The 20,689-nt window shown below is 45.7% G+C and overlaps 1 protein-coding gene across 2 annotated transcripts in view; it reads left to right on the top strand.

Annotated features, from left to right (window-relative positions):
- Adar (Adenosine deaminase acting on RNA) overlaps nucleotides 1-6,746 on the top strand; it is a 44,642-nt gene extending 37,896 nt beyond the window's left edge. For both annotated transcript variants that reach the window (XM_065435442.2, XM_065435441.2), the window contains one exon: nucleotides 3,280-6,746. In XM_065435442.2, coding sequence (XP_065291514.1) covers nucleotides 3,280-3,612 — 333 coding nt within the window. In that variant the 3' untranslated portion in view covers nucleotides 3,613-6,746. The remainder of the gene's footprint in view (nucleotides 1-3,279) is intronic.
- The last annotated feature ends 13,943 nt before the right edge of the window (nucleotides 6,747-20,689 follow it).

Genomic DNA, 20,689 nt, shown 5'->3' with positions numbered 1-20,689 from the left:
GGTAATTCTATATGTTGCTTGCTGTTCTGCTAGTTGCTAGGGTGCATTCTTTCTCTCTCCATTTTAGTAGCTGCAGGTGTATGCTCAAGGTGTTGGGTAGAATTGTTACTCAGTTTTAACTTTCTAATTTCCCCCATGATGAGTTCTGCTAACCCGTTCAGTGTCATTTGCATACCTGCATTCTGCATTTCTGTCTCACCATGTCACTAATGTACCCGTATGTGCCGGTACATTAGTGGCTGGCCGCATATGCGGTCAGCCATGCAAAGTCGTGGCTGCACTAGAAAAAGACAGGTGTGGCAACCTGCCTCTACCCCTGCCCTTTCCGCTTGCTTGCATGAAAAGACTGCACTCGTAGAGCCACCATCCTTCTTGCCTCAACCTCACATCCTTTCACTTGTACCCAAAGCATACAATGCGTGCCTTATCGCACTTAGATGTTATACAGAATGTAATGCTGTGCCGCTTGAACGGTCGCATGATTTGAGAGGTGCATTTGCAAGCGGCTGCTTGTAATTCAACCGTTTGACCATCTGTGTCAGCGCAAGTTTCCATTTGTCACAGCATCCCTTTGCGGCGGCAGTGAATTTTCATTATATTGAAATCGTGTATAAGCACACTTTGTTACATTGAGGTTCTAAATACAGGGTGTTCTATGGACAAGACGTTATAAAAAGTTAAATACTTTGTTATATCGAGAATTTCATTATATCAAGGTTTGTTATATCAAAGTTTAACTGTATTTGAAAACACAACTATGAGAATATTCATTGCTGTTTGATTTGAGAAGTGACTATTCCAAATTGTGAAATGTTAGTGAATATAAGCTATAGCAACACTTTCGGGTTCTTGAGGGGCTGACAATGCAAAGGAGGCCTGTTGTTAATGGTTTTTTATACAGGAGTATCATGGTTGTTGTGCAAGAAGCACCAGTTCCTGAGTGAACACATGAGCAAAATAACTTCTGCTTAATAATTTCTAGTCATTAAATAATACCGTGCCTTTAGGTGGCCTGTTTGGAAATCTATAGCCCATTTTAAGCAAAGCAATTTATTATTTCGCTAGTCTCACCATATTTTATACCTTTAAGACAGTGTGCCGTGCTGTAATATCACACTTCCCTCTTTTAATGAACAAAATATTCTATGTGCATCAAGTGACGTGCATCAGGTGACACGCAGTTCACATGCTTCATTACTACCATTACTGTCCCTTGTTTCATTATTGTGTACCAGGTAACATGAAGCAGTTTTTTCTCACTTACAAGCTCCTTGGTTGACTGGACAGCCACTTGTGAATGGCATTATGTACATATGAAATAATGCGTCTGATCCCCTATTTTTACTAGATGAACTCCACACAAATGTTATGTTTACTTTTGTTTAGAAATACGAAAATGTTCAATTCGATATTCGAAGGTTGTTTTCCTCTAATATGTAATTTGATTTTAAAATTTTGCTTTTCGAACACCTATTTTCTTGAACATGCATGCCTGATGCTATTTGACAATGGGTGCTAGCACCAAGTACAGTTTCTGCCAAAGTCTCTTTCGCTCCACGTAATCTCTACCACTTGCAGCATTGCTTTTGATTCTGTAATTGCCAAACCTCTCTTGTTGAATTTTTTTTTTCATGAGGGCTTTGTGAGAGGGTGCTTATCTACCTAGAGTTCTGTAGGAACCTGTGAAGCAACTTTTAGTTCTGCTGAACCATAGAAACTTCCACGAAACAAATTGTGTGACTCTACAATGGTTTGCTTGCAAGCATGCCTTCGTTGATCTGAGTGCAAAGGCTCTATGCAAAAAAATATTGTGCCATTTTTTTTGTACATGTTAAGAAGCTCGGGTAGTTGACATGCATCCAAACTCCTCTCAGCAAAATATAACCAAGGGCAGTAGTGCCCTTTCACTCTGTCTTTGTCATGTTGCTCACATTGTGGCTGGAGTTGTGCCACTGAATTTTGGGCAGGGACCAAGAGGGAACTAGCAGTAAACTGTTTTTGGCTAGCTTCAAAGGGAGGTACGCTGACGCTGTTCCTCGGGACCATTAGTAAAGTTCTTTGTCTGTCTGTCTGTCTTCTCGGGCACAGGCATGGAGATTAGCTTATGACTTCACCTTTATTTTGTTTGAAGTAAAAGCTCTCTTGTCATGGACATTATGTTAGCCATTAATCTTTCGTAATTAGTTTGTGTTCACTGTGCAGTATTATGCAAGACTTGAATGTTTTTACAACAAAATGTCTTCAGAAAGAAAGTGGCAGTTAGTTGTAAGCTCCTGTGACAGGCACCTATGTGATGATGCCTTGGTATGGGCTGCCTTGGTACCATGAGACCAGAAGAAAAACAGCTTTTTCAGGCGACCATACCAGTACACCCAAGCACTAACACGTTCATCATGTTGGCATCTAGCATAATGTTGATGTTGGCATGTTGGCATAATGAGAGGTGTTTGAAAACACCTCTCACAAACTCTTTGCAACACTTGGTGCAAGTGTTCTGTATCGCCACATCTTGCCTGTTAACCCCTTTGTGCCTTGGACGAGACGGGTTGGTTTTCACATTCTGGTTAAAATGGCCAATGGCAAGCTGTATCACCACCCCGGAAGCCCCTCAGAGCCACAAGTCGCATCTTTGTGGTACCCTTAGTCAGATTGCAATGCTCACTATCCCTTTTTTCTTTGGAACTTTACATGTCATAAGACTATGTCAGAAGTGCTATTGAAACCATGCTGGTAGTTCAGCACATAACAGGTAGAACATTTAGTAACACACACACACACAAAAAGAGAAACTAAATATAAACGCAAGCCACTCGTAGCAAGCATCAGGAGTGGGCGAGGAAGAGGGGGCAGTGTTTAAATTATTTTTTTATTATTCACTTGTCATCTTACCATGGTGACATTTAAAGGCAGTTTCAACACCGACCCCATCGTTCTTAATTCAAACTGAAGGTCTAAAGATCGGTTAGCAAACATGTGACTTGCTGTGATCAACTCTGGCCAAACAAGGGATATTGCTGGAGCCAATATTTCAACACTTGTCTTTGTCCTGGCATGAACAGGTCCTGTTAGGAGAGTGGTGGCTGCAGCAGTATCCCCTATTCTACCACTGTTGACCACTACCTGCTTCCAACTTCCTGTAATCCTCTGTCTTGATAAGATGAGCGTAGGTCAGTCTAGATTTGTCAGACTGTGGTCCTGGCAGCGGCTGTTGTTTCTTTTTCTTCTTCAGCTATTAACCTCTTCCTCCCTTCCTCTGTTCCTCCTCATTTGCCCATGCAGGTAAACAAGTCTCCAAACTTCAGCATCAACTGGACGGCTGGTTGTGAGGGCCCTGAAGTGGTCAATGCGAGCACAGGCAAGACGGAGGAAGGCCAGGTGTCTCGCCTGTCCAAGCGCTCGCTCTTTGATCGCTTTTGTCATCTGTGGGGCCAAGTGCCCTCCATCGAACATCAGGACCCCAGCCAGAAGCCCCGGCTCTATGCAGAAGCCAAGAAGTCTGCTGGCTTGTACCAGGAGGCGAAGACACGCGTCACCGATGCCTTCAGCGCCGGAGGCCTCGGCACCTGGGTCTCCAAGCCCATTGAGGCCGACGAGTTTGAGCTCGACTTTTAAGCGACGAGGAGGAGTGGCCCATGAAGCAGGTGCCTCGCTGCACATGAAAAACGCTGAGCGTTTTTTTTTTTTTTTCTCCACCCTTTTCTGTTACAGTGTCCATTTTCTCACCTTTTGTTTATTATTTTGGACTCATCTTACACTTGCTTCCTCCGCTTTGGTTTTATCATAGAAGTTTTTTGTGCAGTTGTTTTCCCCTGGTCTGTCTCTTTCTAGCATATTTCTACCATTCTTCTTCCCCCCCGAGTTCTTTTTTTTTTTTCTGCGTCGTCTCAATCGTTCAGTTATATTTTTCTTGTAGGACAGTTCTGGTAGGCATTTTATAGGTTTGACAGTTCACCTTACGGCTAGAGGCATTCACAGCTGGTATAATTTACTCGCAGACAAGGCTAGTGCATCAGTGGCAAGGGCTTCACAAGGTGGGCCCATGCCAGCTGCCACACCTCTGGTGCAAGGAGCCATTGACAAAGTTATTTCTTACTAGGTACAACCTTGGAACATTGAATTACCATGCACCACTCTTTTTCTTTTGCTGTTCAATTGCATACTTCCATTTCCTTTTTTCTTTTCTTGCCTGTGACTTTTCAGGCAACACATGTCACACATTCTCACCACTGTTCTCATGTTTTATGTGGGTTTGTAAGGCTGCCTCATCCATCATCATTGTCGCCTTACGAAGTCCAACTACTTTCTTGGTCATACATACTGCATTTGGTGTTTTGAAACCGTGTTACAGTAGTTTCGATTTATCATTGAACATAACTCTCAATAAGTGGTGGGGGTCAGTCACCTCTTGTAGAAACGTAGATGCCAGGAAAATCTAAGTCTTCAAAAGACTGCTTTCTCACGCACATCCTTGGCTAAGATCTGCATTGCACTTACTGTGCAAGCTTGGTGCGACTGGCTTCCTCGTCGAAAATTTCTTGCCTCCCTGTGCATGAGATTGAGCTGTGAAAATTCGCATACTTGCACGCAGAACCCTTGCAAATGGAGTTTTAGGTTTTATGTATGAAGGGTGTGGCATTGTGAAGTTTATTTCTCTGTGTCTGTTTTTATTTTATGCAGCCATCAATAATGACATTGTAAACTTCCGCACCTTCACAAATTGTCACACAATGCTACAACCTTGGAAGTTTTTCTTTTTTTCCCATTTCCTTTCATTTTTCCAGCACTGATAAAATCATTCCATTCACTACTGCAAGAAAAAGAAGCGGGGTAGGGAGAAACAGTTGAGAGACGCTTATGCTGCGCTTTGTTACGAACTTTTAGCCAGGCTTAACACGCATGATGAAAAATGTACGGGCCAGTGGTTCTGCCCCCCCAAAAAATGAAGTTCTTGCCAACTCAGCCAGACCACCTGAATCTGACGAATTTACTGGAGTGTTTGCAATGCTAAGTCAGAGCTGCGGCCTTCACTTTCAGGTTACATGTCCAGGCATTGAGGGAGTTAAGTATTTTCGCATACCCCTGGGGTGCATACTTTTGAACACAGGTGTGCACTTGGAGTGGCAGCACTGGTTCCAGCATGCTCCAACACTTGTCCTCAGCCTGAATGAATTGCAAACGGTTTTGCGTCGTGCATATGTTCTCGCCAAAGGGGAAAAAAAAAAGAGCCAAAAGGGCTTTCATGGAGATTGTGTCACTGCCAATGGCTCTCTACATCAGCTCCCAAGTAAGCATAGTTAACTGCAGTAAGTAGTTAGTTGGACAGAGTGTCAAAGAGGTCACTGCCACTCTTGTCCACTTTCTACTGTTTTTTTTTTAACTAGCAAAATAAACACATCAGGCTAAATGGTTTGTTTATAAAAGGTTTCCTGTTGCCATCTGTGGCATGTATATTCTGCAGATTTAAAGTATATTTCTTTCTTCTCTGCATGTCAGCAAGGCTCTGTAATGCTTTAGTGTAAAACAAATATTATTGGTATTAACTGCTGGTGTCTTACTGATTCCTCTGATATGTTTGTGTATCACACGGTATGTTTGTGTATCACACGGTCGCTTATCACTTGGTCTAATGTTCCCTGAAGCTTCTTATTTCTGTATTTCTAGTATGTGAAGTGCTAAAGCATATTCGTTCAAGTTTCATTTAAGTGTGTTTGTCTGCTGCTTATATATATCCTAATATTGGCACAGACTGCGTCTTCTGAAAGCTGAACCTTCATGTCTTGGTTATAAAAGCTGCTTCCTTCTATTTTACATGCGTTCATAGAGGAACCCTATTGCATCTAAAACACCTTAATTAAAAGAGGGGTTTGCCCCTAACACATTTCTTTTCTAAAGTGTTGGCAAGGCTGCAGTACAATGATGCCTTTCTCTGATGCGTATAGTCATGATCTTCACATTTGTAGCCTCTATATTTAAAAAAAAAAAACTTACACACGTAAGGTAGCGTAGACCTCTCTCACTCAGCATTTTTCCTGCATTGTTATGAACAGCTGGGGCAAAAAAAATCATTCGCAAGATGTTATTTTTGTTATCATACTATAGTCGCTTGTTTTTGCGCTGTCATAATCTGCCTTGTTAAAGGTGTCTCCGCTATTGAGACTCGTTTACATTATGCACATACATTTTTCCCCCCCTTTGTGGTCATCTGCACAACACAGTGTGTATAGAAAGCAGCACACTGTTGGCTTTGTAGTGTTTGTATTGGGCACAAATTGGAGTATACCTGTTGTTTTTGAGTGCATGTTTTTTGTCCAGTCATTACGACGATGAAGTGGCTTGACCTTTGACTTTTGTGTACATAAGAATGAGCTCAACATGCTTTCTTTTCTTTCCCCCCCCCCCCCTCAAGTTCTTCCTGCATAAGACTGTGTACATATGTACTGCTAAAAGGGTGTGTAAAATTTCATCATAGTGTGCTTGCCTACGTTATTAAAATTGGTTGCGTGGGTTACATGACTGACAGGCAATTTTATAACTTTGAGGAAACACATAATCAAAGCAGTAAACTTCCCAAACTTGTGTGTCGATTCAAAAAAGAAAAGCTGTGAACTGTGGCGCTGGTGCCATGCGTGCACACAGTAATTTTCTGGTCTTATTTTGAAGATATTGGGAATGCTTGGCTGTACTCATGCTGTAAAATTCACTTTATCACATTAGAACCAACGATAAAGTTTCTTCAAGTCATCTAAGCATGTCTCACTGTGGTTGTTGTATTGAATGCCTGTGGTGTGTAAATCCAGTGTGAGATGTTGGCCATGAATCCGGTTAACCCTTTCAGGGTTAATGACGTAAATATACAGCGCCGCGAACAAGTCTGAAATGCTTGAAGCCATATATTTACGGTGCCCTCTGGACGTCTGAAAAGCGCGCCAATTTCCTAACTTCTTTCCTGGCATGATCTGCCACTATGCAAGAATACAGGGAATTTTTTTTTTCGCACCTCCCTCACTCGGTTTTCGTTGCATGGTTTGTTTTAGAGCTAGTATGTTTGCTCCGCCACGTCTATATACTACCGCTCGCGCATTGGCGCATGGGCGGGCAGTGGTTAGTTTGGGTGTTTATCCGCGGGCGGTTTCGGCTTCTTGCGCTCGCAAAACTGATGGCTCTCTCGTTACTAATCGCTCAAAGGTGCTCGTTTATTGCTCACAGGGGTGCGCATACAAAGGATGCCGCTGTGCATGCGTACCCCCTCCACCCCCCCCCCCTTTTTTTTATGAGACTCGCGAAACCTAATCGCCTCTGGTTGGCAATAAGATGAAGATTAGCGGAAGTTTGTCACATGTTTTACTTTTTTGGCGTGCGCACAACCACACAGTTTTCTTGAGTGCGCTCACCTACGCAATTCGATTACGCTATGGATGTAAAAATTAGTGTAAGAGCAGGAATATTTGAGACTTAGGAAATATTCTCGTGTGCGAATTTTCTAAGCCTTGAACTACGCATATAACAATGTATCAAATTTTTAATTCTTTTACGTTTATTTCCTTTCTTTAGTGTTGTTATTCATGAATAAACAGTACGCATATACCAGCGCAAGATATATTTTTCTCACTTTACGGTCACCCCGAGAATAATTACGGTTAAATTTTTTTCGAAACAGATTCCTCTGAAAAATTTAAACATTCAATAAAAAAAATCGGTCGAGGGCGGTTGCATATGGCGAAAAAAATTTACCCTGAAAGTGTTAAAGGGCAACTTTGAGAACTTTTCTATGCCGGTGGATCTGCACCAAATTTACATATGTGTTTGCTTTGGCACTCTCATGATCTGTGCCAAGTGGTATGACCGAAAGTTATCTGGTTCCCTTAACATTAATTTTATAAAGGCTGTCATGCATGCTCCCAACATGAAAATTTATTTCCACCCTATGCTTCCCGACATCAACGCCTACTAGCAGACGATGGTGACCAAACAGCTGTTGGCCAAGTAGTCGTTTTGCGCAAATGCTTGTCATTACAAGGACCATTCTTAAGCCTGCAGCTTTTAATGGAATTTTACGTAACTTCTTAAAGGGGCTCTGAACGACCCCTTGGGCTTGATGAACTAACATAGTCTGCGTGTAGCATACATTGCTGTGCGTGTCTCGGCCAAGTTTTGCTGCCGCACGCAGTGCGCGGAGCTCGCAAGCAGATTGCGAAGTTACCTTTCTCTCAAACGTTCTTTTCAACAGAAGCCTGCCTCCGTACTCTCTAAGGAGGCAGGCTCTTCAGAGTTGCATGGTCTACGCGCTGTCGTGTCACTGACGCCGGCATCTGATCATAAACAGCATCGAGACCCAATCCTTCGCTGTGAAGTTTGTTACATGCACTCCATCTACAAAGGTGGAGTTGTTCACTAACGACTCGGTAGTTAGTGCCTTGTACTTTGAGAAACTGGTTTAAGTCATTATGAAACTGCTGCAACGCCACAAGATCTCTCCCTTAGGCGCACACCCTGTAGTCGTTTCTTAAAGTGCATTGAATGCCATAACAGAGGGACAGCCAGTATGTGCATTTGCTGCTGTGGTTGAAGGATGCACCAGACAAACAGCTCTGCGACAACATGCCTGATTCCGTCACACTCATTGACTTTCTCGCATCACTGGACATCCACAGCTTCAAATAGTTGCAGTGCCAGATTTACGAACACACATTCACATGTTGCAGGAAGGTTCATTTCAAAGTACTGTTCTGGCTTGTGAAAGAGACCTGCATCCTCACAAGGACGCTCAAGGACAGCATTAATGAGCACAACGTAAGAGCATTGCACGATACAAGCAAGCACGGAGGTGCTGCTGTCGAGGCACCCTAAGTTAGCCGCGATGCACCGAAAACTCTAGGAGAGGACGGTCGAGTCAATTGAGTTTTGGGCTCACAGCAGAGTGTGAGGAGAACAGCACTGCCTGTCCCGAAGTTGGGGCTAATCTGACCCAAACGCACTTCTCAGAGAATGTCTGGCGCCAAAGTTTGCAAATCCGTTTGCCTCAGTGCTTTAACCTCTACCCAAACATGCATCTCCATCTCATCGTTGACTCTTACTCATGCGCAGCATAGGTCGTCGACTACGTGAACAAGAGTAGCTGAGGCCTGTCGAATCTTCACCAAAGCCTGATGAAGTTGCAAGAGCCACGACCAGACCTCCTCATTGCCAAGCTCATCGTGGAACTCAGTAACCACTTGCTCAACGGAGTTGAGATATAACAATCAAAGGGCTGCTTGGGTGTTGCTCAGCATGGAAATGTCCCGAGTGCAGCCATCAGATGATCTTGATGCCTGTCATGCACAGAGACAAGATAACGTGAATCCGCAAGATGGCAAAGGCGATGGGGCAGTCTTAAGAGGAGTTGGCGGAAGTGTGGAAAACGAACATAACGGATAGGTACAAAGACAGACCGGATGACTTGGAACACAGGTGTGTCGCCGACTTTGTCGCATGGTACATGATAAAGCAACAGCCACCGAAAGTATATCGTCATTGCAAACAGCCACGTTAAATGGGGCACAATGACGAGACCAATTTTAACAGGGAAATGCTCACCTTCTTCTGTCTCATTCTACATGAAGATAATATCTTGGACGAAATCGATGCGCTATGCGAGATGCAAGTGGAAAGCATCATGACAGAAGTATTATTAGAGACACGTAGAGCGACGTCCTCGATGACATGCATCGCAAACTGCTCAATGTGGACTGTCGTGAACAATGAACAGAAGCAAGCAACAGCAACAACACATAAGATGGAAAGTTGGGGTCCACGTTGAGCAAGTGAACAGAGGTAGTTGACAGGATGTGATGCGCAGTGCTGTACCACATGCGTTGCTGTGAGGGTGTTTGATAATGATGTCATGAGTGTAACTGACTACAGCATTTGTTGTCATGTGTCTGACAGACAGTAGCAATCCCCATACTCAAGTCATTCATCGCACATACTGCCCGACGCCAAACCGTTGCAGGTGTTTCATATTGGACCTGCAGGGCAGTGGCATAGCCCGAATTTTTTTGTGGGTGGAGGGGGCTGGTGAAGCAGCATCCTAGTACGCAGAAATAATGGGGAAGGCAGGTGCTTAATTGCCCCCTCACCCTCCTGCCTTGGCTACACCCATGCTGCAAGGTTTGGCAGAACGTTTACACTTGTGGAATCTCAAGCGTGCTCCTGGGACAAAGGAATGACAACACTCAGTAGTTCAAACGATAAAAGCTCATTTATTGCACTTCCTAATACACTAAGTAGCTAGCCAAATAACGCAACGAATGGGACATGCCAATTGACGCTGACAAATCAAGGAAATTTGATTCACGCAACCAGGATATTGAGCAAAATATGTTTGCCTCATGTTGGAGTCATTCGCGGGTGCAGTCATGCGAACAGAGGCCCGTTTGTGCGATGCAAAGCGTGCCGACGAACGTGCGGACCAACCGTGTGCAGTGCCATTTCCAGGCCAAAGAGGAGGAAGCCACCTTTCTTGCATCTGAATATCCACGCTGTCAGGTAACGCTAGCATCTAGAGAGCCTTAAAGCCCCTAGGGACTTTAGGGAACCTTGATTCCAGGCTTCTCCAGACGGGATGGTGATGTGTCTGGATGCACCGCCATATTGTGTCGAGACATTTAAAGTCGCGCTATGTCTAACAGCGGGAAATTAGGTTGCGTGCTCGATGACATTGTAAACATTTATATTTTTTGCACCTTGTATGCTTACGTGCATTGGAATATTTATATATCAACTTAAAAACGGTGGTCGAACGCTTATAGTAAAGCAATACTAGAATGAGTTTCGAGCCCAGCAGATAACTGGTAATTTTTGCCACAGTTTCGCTTATGCTAACAAATTCGTTTCAAACAAAGTTGATGCATATGGTGTACACCGAATGTTTTAGAGGTGTCTCCGAAAAGATTGAGGCACCTTTTGTCCCTAAAACCTTAGCTGCATCTTGCCGTGAAAAGATATGGGACAGAACAAGGTTAATAAGAACTGCAGTGTTACGAATAGCTGAAATTAGTGTAGTCGTTGAGATACAAGTCGTGCGTGTGAAAGGAAAGAATGATAAAAAGCACGTGGTCCGAAAGTCGTACATTAGCAGAGACACACTATGTGAGTGTCAAAAAGCAAGTTGAAGGTAGCGCTTTCGATCACGACCGTGGCTACCAAATTTCAAAAGTGGCAAAATCCAATGCTTGTGCACTTGTGTTTAGGTGCATGTTGAAGAACTCCAGATGGTAAAATTATTTCGAAGCCCCTCGCTATGCGGAATCGAAACATTGTTTTGGCTTGTAAAACCACCAAATTTTAATGGGGCCCTGAACCACCTTTCGGTCTTGGTGAAATTATATAGTCTGCGGGTAGCGTGTACATCCCAGCTAAATTTTGCTGTCGTACACCGTGCACGGAGCTCACAAGCGGATCGCGAAGTCTTTCTCGGACTCTTTTTCAACGTGCGCTTGCCTCCTTACTTTGTAGGAGGCATGCTTTACGCTTTATTACGTAATAAAGCGGAGTTGCGGTCGGCTACATGGCGTAGATACCGCGGCCGCCATGGTGTGCCGCCACGAGTCCATTGGCAAAGCGCACTGCGGCTCGCTGAGGACAACGGCGTTTGGCTTATGTTTAGGGCCTCGTAGGCGCCAAAATCGCAAGTCCTGACGTCTACGTGAACATCCCAAATTAAATTTGAACTGCGCGCCACGGTGACAGTTCGATGGCGGAGCGTTATTCGGGACGCCCCACTGCGCCGTAGCCTTCGCAGTGCAAGTCATTGAAGAGGGAACGGGAGCACAACGAAGGCCGTGTTTGAGTGCCAATAACTCCGCTTCTGCTGAACGCATTGAAGCTTATTTTTTATTGTTATTATTTATTTATTTTTTACTGGCACGAGCATCGAGTGACACTTGCTCCTTGCGCAGCACTTCCTGTTAACCTCCTGAGACGACGGGGGAGGAAATTCAAAATAGGAAAAAAATTGAAAAAATAGTACAATACAATATTCATGGGTTTCATTGCAGATATGATATCGGAGCATAAGTTTGGTTACAAGTTGAGTTACTGCAGTGTCTGGAATGAATAGAATTTGAAATCACTGAGACGACTTCAAAATAAATCAGAAAAAAGAAAAATAATAGTACAGTGCAACATTCATGGGTTTCATTATAGATACCAGAGCATAAGTTTAGTTAAAAGTGGAGTTACCGAAGTGTCAACGAATTATAATTAATTAGAAATCACTGATTACCGTACGCCAAAGCGCAGAATCGTATACTTTATAGACTCGCCACGTGAGCACGACTTTGGCGAAATTCCTGAAAGCCTGGATTTGGAAAATGGAAGTAATGACTTCACACACAAGAAGGTGGCAAGATATTTAACTGGTTAACTAATAGAAAATAGTTGCCTCCGAGTTCGATTCGTGCGCCGCGTTCGCCTGAATTTAAGCTACAGAAGACGAACACCGAAGTGCGAGTGCCATTTTTCTCTTTTTTTTTCTTCTTTTTTTGCGGTAATGTAATTCTGAGATAGCCTGTTTCACTCGAAATGCCTTTCTCCACTTCGATGAAATGTGGTTCAGGGTCCCTTTAAAAAGCAGAAGCAATATAACTAGTGCCTAAATATTTTGCTGAAAAAATTGGCTGCGGCTTAGCTCAGCTAATCCTGGATATGCAAAGCGAAAGCTTGGTTTAGCCTGGTTAAGTCTTGGTCTCACTTGTTTAACCTTTAATTTAGCTTTAATTATTATACTTAGGTATGCAATCATAGTTAGGCCAGGTATGACGGCTGTGCCTAGGTCGGTGGCTAGACATAAGATAAGGCTTCGGTAGACACGCATCGTTCGATGGTGCGACGCCTGTTTTGCGAAATGGAAAGAGACGGGCGCGAACGCGATCGCAACACTGGGACACCTGTTGCATTCCGGACCCTCTCCAGTGAAGCAGTTCGCCGGGCGATATCCGCGGAGTGGTCAGACGCCGCTTGGCGACGACGGCTCAAAGCCTCCCGCGCAACGCTCAGAGTAGACGGGCCGGCTTTGCTCTCATCCGTGGACAAGCTCGCGCTGTCTAGGCGAGCGCGGCACTTCTTTTAGCCAGTCGCGCCAGCGTTAGAGCCCCAACCAGACGTACGCGTCGGAACGCGTCCGCACGCACCGCGCTCACTCGACGTCGCGTCGCGCCCGGCGGAGGAAGAGGGCGCGCACCCAAACGATGCACGAGTTGCCGCGCGCTCATCGCCGCGCGTTTCGTCGCGGCGATTCAAACGCAGCCAAGCCTACGCTTAACGGTCAAGTTAAGCAATGTGCTAAAGATGGCAATAGCACGCAATGAGTTTTAACTTAAAATTTGTTTTTATATTTTAAAAACGATGTTGCGGGACTCCTATTGGTTCAGTCAGCTCAACTGTCAGTATTGTGAACTTGGCGAAACCTGCAGTAGCGTTGGCATAGCATCACTCGCGTGGTCTGTGCCTTACGCGTTCTTACGCTGTGTCAGGTCCCGAACTTCGACGATGAAAATTTCGTTAATAATGCACCCGTGGCGGTTGAAGACTTCAGCGGCTGCCATAAAAAAATACCAAAACCCGCGCGGAACTCCGATCACAACACACGCCTGCACGCCCCACGAAGAATCGTTCCTGAAGTCACGTTGGTTCGCCGTCGTCACTTGAGGCGCATTGGGCGGGTGACGGCAGCGGCAGCTTCCGACGCAGGCGCAAGAAACCCAGCAGTGCAAGGTCTCCACGCCGCCGCGCGTCAACATGCGATGCAGCCTCCGCGCCTGACGCCGTACGCGTACAGACGCGGTGCTGCGCGTGCGGCCGCGTACCAGCGCGTACGTCTGGTCGACGCTTTACGTTGAGGTGCGCAGCGAGTCACGTGGTCAGGCGACGACCCAGCTGCGGAGAGTGCATGCGCCAAGCCGGCGGCGGAGATCGGCGCGGCGAGTCACGTGATCCGTTGCCAAGGCTGCGGCGCAGCTGCGGTCAAATGAAGGTCAAATAGGTGGTGACGGCGAAACTCGGCTGGACACGGTTAGTAATCGTTCGCTTTAAAACACATTTTTAGTTATGTTATGCAACGACCTATGATGAGCACAGCAATTTGAGCAAGAGGAACAGTGACACATCTCATTAACAGAAAGGGAATGCTTGTTGCCACATATACGGCATGTTCAATAAGTTTCCCGGAATTTTTAAAAATCGCCTGTTGCAGATAACAATTCCAATCATTGAGATAGATTACTCAGATAGGCGGGTATTACTTGCGCGAGAAATCAACGCATATTGAACGAATTATAAAGGTGACTAATTAGCTTGTAAATTAATTACTTTACAGCACATATTGCAATTTACGAATTGCAGCTAGTGAGTTTGCAAGGCGTATCAACTCGGGAATTAATTTCCAGAATAACACCGGATTGTAGGTGCGCGTATGAAACTCGCCGCAAAAATGCACTGATGTTCCGCTGACTTTTTTGACAAAATGCTCTTTTATGCATTGGGCCACAAAATTAGCTGGAACGATATAGAAATGTTGTAGAGCAACATTTCTTGTACCCACACTGATGGTTATCTAGCAGGCTAATCTAAGGACGTATGTCAATCTTATGTTTATAATGGCTTCATAAGATTTTGCAAGACAACTTGTGAGGGCTATACGTCTGTAGCTGGTTGCTGTTGTGGGAGTTTTCAAGAAAGGGATCATGACCACTCATTCGGTATTTTTGCCGTTTGCCAGATTATATTAAGAAAGCGAAGCAGGGTTTCAACTGTATTAGGAGATAGATGAGCGAGCATTGCATAATGTACTCTGTCCGGACAAGATGCTGGTTTTTTGTCAGTGGTGAGTACCCTATTAATTTCCGGTAGTGTTTAAGGTACATTATACGATCTCTCTGAGCTTCCTGTGGTCGGAAGCTTTATTTTTACTGCTGATTGCTTATATTTTAGGAATGTAGTGGAATATTTTACTGAGCTTGATATGTCATAAAAATGTTGCCCTAATATGTCTGCTTGTTCTTCTACATTTGTCTGTGTGCCTGGAGGTGAGAGTATGGGATAGTGTAAGAACCGTAGTCACCTCTAAACTTTCGAAGCTGATCCCACATTCTTTTGAATGCTATCGAGCTATTTATTGACGATACACAGTTTTTCCACGACTGTTTTTCGGGTTGTCTGCGTGTGTACCTGGCTTTGGCTTTTTCCTTTTTGAAAGACAGTAGATTATCTTGTGTTGGGTATAGCCGAAAGATACCCCACGCTTTGTTTCGCAATTTCTTAGTGTTTGTGCCTTCATCTGTCCACCAGGGTTTAAATTTTTTCCTAAGAAGACGGAGAATTGCGGATCGTCTGTTCTGCTGCAGCAATTATAGAGGCAGTAATCTTTTCGTTCATTTCATCTATTGTTAGATCAGCAGATATCCAGACTGGCCTTTTCGCTGAAGAGAGGCCAGTCTGCTAGATGAAGTTTCCAACGAGGTGATCTCGACGGTATTGTCTGGAAAGAAAATCTTTTGATGATACCAGGTATATGGTCACTACCATACGGATTGTCGATACCACCCTATTTAAAATCGATAAAGAGAGATGTGGAGCACAGCGCCAGATCTAGACAACTCATTGCTCCTGTGCTTGAGGAGCAGTACGTTGCAGCACCAGTGTTTAGAAGGCATATGTAATTTGTTAGTATAAAATCTTCAAGTGTTTGTCCCCTTTGTTCTTCTACCTTATAACGTGTTATGTGCGTTAAAATCACCCGCTATTGCGAAAGGTTCAGGTAGCTGGTTTAAAATTAACTCCAGATCTCTTACAGTAAAATGTGAATTTGGTGGAATACATATTCAGCAAATGGTGATAGTTTTGTGTGCTAAAACAGTGACAGCAACGGCTTCTATGTGACTATTAATGGCAACTTCTCTAGCTGTTATACCGCTCTGCAGAATAATTAATAGCTACTCCACCCGAAAGCCGATTCGCCTGAGTACGGTCGCGCCGCACAACGGTGAAGCCTTTTAAAATGTTTTTGTGCTTTTCGCCCAAGTTTGTCTCCTGTAAGCACAGGGCCACAGGAGAGAGGTTAAATAACAGGTCTTTGATATCACCTATGTAAGAGACCTCTACAATTCCAATGGATAATAAAAGCCATTATGAAATTGAAAGGCAAAAATGGTATTAAAAGTGAATGAGAATAAGAAAAATGTGAGGTGACACAGATCTAAAGAAGGTTGATACGAAGGAGCGATAACCCTTAGGTTATCGCTTTCTTATTTAATGTGGTTATTGGGACTTCGTCCATCTTTCCGCTCTCGAAAGAGCACTTGTCCTTCGGCGTCGATGACACCGGGGTTTTTTGGGTCGACCTCCATCGCTCTGTCTGAGGCGCTGGAGGACCGAGAGTTGGGCACCGAGACACGTGTCTCGGGCCTTGGGGTTCGTTTGATTTTAGGGCCCTGTGGGACTGGCGTCTGCAGGGCCTTTGAAGAGGGTGGAGCAGTACTGGCTGCTTCCACCACGGGGGCAGGAGGGGTCACTGCGGGACCACTGCGCGTGGGCTCGGACGACTCCGGAGACCTCTGTGACGCTGCCCCCGCTTCCGTCACATCGGCGTAACTTCTTCGCGGAAAGTAAGGCAATCGCTTTTTTGCCTCAAAGAACGAGATTTTTTCTTTAACAGTTAATGTAATTATCTCTTTTTCTTTTTTCCAGCAAGGACAAGACCGCGAGTAAGCTGGGTGATCTGCTTTGCAGTTAATGCAATCTGGGGAAGAAGAGCAGTTGTCAGATTAATGACCGTTGGAGCTGTATTTAGCATAGGTTGTTTGACCTCGGCATGCATGTGAGGCATGTCCAAACCTTTGGCACTTAAAACATTGTCTGGGGTTCGGGATATATGGTCTCACGTTTACTTTTACATACCCTGCATCCAGCGAGGTAGGCATTACACTTGTTCCAAAAGTGAGTATAACATGTTTTGTTGGGATTTCTTGGTCGTTCCTGCGGATGACAATTCTTTGGACTTTGGTAACATATTGTTCCTGGAAACCTTCCAGCAGTTCCTCATCGCTTAAGCCAATAAAGTCTTCGCCGAATATCACACCCCTACTTGTATTTAGTGTTGTGAAATTGTCACTGTCGCGTCACCACTACTAGTAAGTTCTGAGAGCTTTTCCGCTTGATCTTTGTCATTTAGTTCTAGGAGGAGGTCCCCGCTAGACATTTCTGAGGCTTTGTATTTAGGTCCGATTTTGAATTTTAGACACTTGGCCACTAGGAATGGGGAGAGCTTTCTTACTGGTATGTTGTTTTCACTGTGCAGCACATAGTACTAGGGAAATGATGGGGCCTTGCTCCGGAAAGAGAACTGGAATAGTGCTTCGGTGCGGCATCTTTTCAGACGCCGATCATAGACAACAGAGGCTTGCGCTGCTATGAGAAAAATGTGTATGTTCGGCAACAGCGCCGACCGCCCACCACGGAGCCCATCGCGGGGACGCGCAGAGCTTGTGTAAGAGTCTGCGCGACGCTAGTCGTACGCCGTAACTATAACCAAATATGGTGTACCTAAGGTAGGATAGCCACACAAGGTTAACCCTTGCCGCCAAGGAGAAAGGAAGTAAATGGACGAGATAAAAAGACAGGAAAGGTCAAAAAGTGAGAGAGAAAGATTCGAGGAGAGAGAGGCAGGAAAAGGCGACTGCCAATTTAACCCAGTCTGGAGGTGCCGTCTATGTGAAGCAGAGGCCAAAGAGATATGTTGCCTCCGCCGGGGGGCCCTAAGGTCGAAACACCCAGCAACGGCTCAACCCCCAGGATCCCCCTTTCCCCAGACATGGCTAAGCCGGGCACAGCTGCACGCGGGAGAGTCCAACCCCAAGTGTGCTCGGGTAAGTGGTGTCGCAACACACCAAACGCCTGCTGATGCAGACGCCCCTGCGGGGGATGCGCCAGGTGTGCCGGCGTGACAGCTTACACGATAGCGGCTGGCACACACCTCGCAGACCGACTGGCGACCGACTCGCAGACCGACTGGCCACCTGACACAGAAGCCGAGTGTATCCTCGCAAATGGTGTGGGCGACGCATGCGTTCCGCGAATGAAGATGGATGGATGGATAAAACTTTACTGAACCTAGTTAAATGTGGTTGGGCCCCTAGAAGTCCGGGAGCCCCCTGGCCGACATCTCTAGGCAAGCACGGTCTACCAGCCAGAGCTGGTCATCCGAGCAAATGACCCGAAGGGAGGCCTCCCACGAGGAAAAGGAAGGGTTGGGAATAGGCACTACCGCCGTGGGCTTGGGCTGCACAAATAGTGGAAAAGATCTGCTCGGGGCGCTCGGCAGGTGGTACATTGTGGATTATGGAGACCAGGGTAAAATAAATGTGCCAGATAGGGAGAATTAAATAAATGCTTTGGTCTGGATCTGGCGCCAGATATAACTCTGATGGGCGGTAAGGGAATGGTGAGGGGGAGGCAAATGTCGTCTACCTTTCCTGTAATACGTGGTAATCTGGTGGTAGGTGCAGATCCCCTCTCCTGGTTTTTCCATGAGGCTGGGTGAGTGGTCGTCCAGGGTACGGAGGGAAAGACCTCGGACATGCGCATTAACGCGCTCGTTCACGGGGACACACTCATGCCCAGGTACGCAGAGGATGGTCACCGGGTGGGGAAGCGAAGGGATGTTTTGTAAAATATGTGTGACCGCCTTAGGTGCTGCGCCTTGAAGGAAGTAACGGTATGCACTTTGGGAATCGGTGCGGATTTCTGTAATGGTAGAATCCGCAGCCGCATGCTCCACTGCTATAGTGCTAATGCGACCCCCTCAGTCACGTGGGTGCGAGCTGTTTTAATGGAGGCAGAGATGTTAATGCGTCCATCCTCCGTCATGGCAGCAGCCGTGACCGTTCCTTCGAGCGGACTGACCGCGGCGTCGACACAGAGGACGCCTTCGCGTTTCTGATAACGTCGGGCGCAGCAATCAGCTCGCGCCTTGCGTCGACCGAGGTGTGGGGATGCGGGCATTGCGTTGGCCTCCCTTTATGTCAGTCCATCGGCAACGCAAAAGGAAGTCAAAGATTTCTCCGCCTTGGATTTGTTAGGTATGCACCCAGGGCAATGATCCTTAGCTACGGCAACAAACACGACGAGACGATCCTCCGTTTGTATTACGGGATGCTTTTATGGTGACCTATGAAAATTGTAAAACCGGTAATTATCTACCTTCATAGAACACATCTTCGGTGTCCGTCTCGTCAGCTGTCACCCCAGCCAATCATCGCTCCTTACGTGGTGCGTCTGACGTGTTAGCCATGGGTATCGAGAGTTCGAATGTTGGTGCATCTGTACATAGTATTTCTCGGTGCATGCGCCACTTCTCCCTTTTTGTGCAAGGTAATAATAATAATAATATTTGGGGTTTTACGTGCCAAAACCACTTTCTGATTATGAGGCACGCCGTAGTGGAGGACTCCGGAAATTTTGACCACCTGGGGTTCTTTAACGTGCACCTAAATCTAAGCACACGGGTGTTTTCGCATTTCGCCCCCATCGAAATGCGGTCGCCGTGGCCGGGATTCGATCCCGCGACCTCGTGCTCAGCAGCCCAACACCATAGCCACTGACCAACCACGGTGGGTTGTGCAAGGTCAACAACACCAATAACAAGGACTGACTAGAAGAGATGCGAGCCACGTGTTCGTTCGGTGCTTCCCCTGTAGTCATGACGGAACGCCTGTGCAACCGAGTAAAATGGTGCTATTTGAACTCGCACTGGGCGATTACGAACACTGATATTCCCGACTGGGCTTAACGCGAAGAAAATCAGGGTTCATCTGTGTTTGCGAAACAATTGATTCATTATGTTTTGCTGATCTCAATTCGTTTCGATAAACATTGCATTGTATTTGCGTAAAACAACATTCCATTTGTCATTTTATGCAAATATTTCTGGCACTAGCATTACGTTTGCATAAGATGTAAATTAACATTTACGGAAACATCAAAGGAAGTTTCGCTTAAGACTGCTTCCCATGTAAGCGTGGGATGCACTGATTTTTTCAAACAGAACCGCGGTGCACTCACTGGCACTATATACTTTGTTGGTTGCTCCGTGCGGAGACATACACGACGCGCTAAATTGGGTACAGTAAGCAAACTTTGCTTTAGTATGGTACTTTAATTTTAGCATAGCACTACCGTTACCGATACCACCTGCTGCCGCCGGCGTATGCGGGTTTTACCGCGCATGCGTGGTTGGTGGGGAAGTGGTAGCGGTAACGCTGTGCATTCGCACTCTTATAATACATTCAACTGGTTCCTATCGTTCTCGAACTAGGTTTACAGCGACGCGTAGCCCTCTCGAGATTAGAGCCAGATAAATCCTGCCCCAGCCAAACGTGCTGGATGCTCCCGGAGCAGTCGGAGTAGCCACGTGATCGAGATTCTGTCGGGTCTCGGTCGCGCTTCCAGCTCAAAGGCGAGAGCGCCTCCGAGTGCTCTGATCTGGAGGGGATCGGTGCCGTGAATGGAACCGGCGAGCGTGTTCCGAAAACTCGAATTCGGGCAGCCGAGTATAAATCGCTTCACGAGAGCGTTCTAGAATGCACGAAAGCGACCAGTCTAATGCACCATTAATAATGAAATTCGTACCACGGAGCACTTGTCTTAATCGGCGATT

Source organism: Dermacentor albipictus, chromosome 4 (genome assembly GCF_038994185.2).
Source record: "Dermacentor albipictus isolate Rhodes 1998 colony chromosome 4, USDA_Dalb.pri_finalv2, whole genome shotgun sequence".
Taxonomy (NCBI): domain Eukaryota; kingdom Metazoa; phylum Arthropoda; class Arachnida; order Ixodida; family Ixodidae; genus Dermacentor; species Dermacentor albipictus.
The sequence above is the reverse complement of the archived record's forward strand: the minus strand, read 5'-3'. Positions and strand labels throughout refer to the sequence as shown.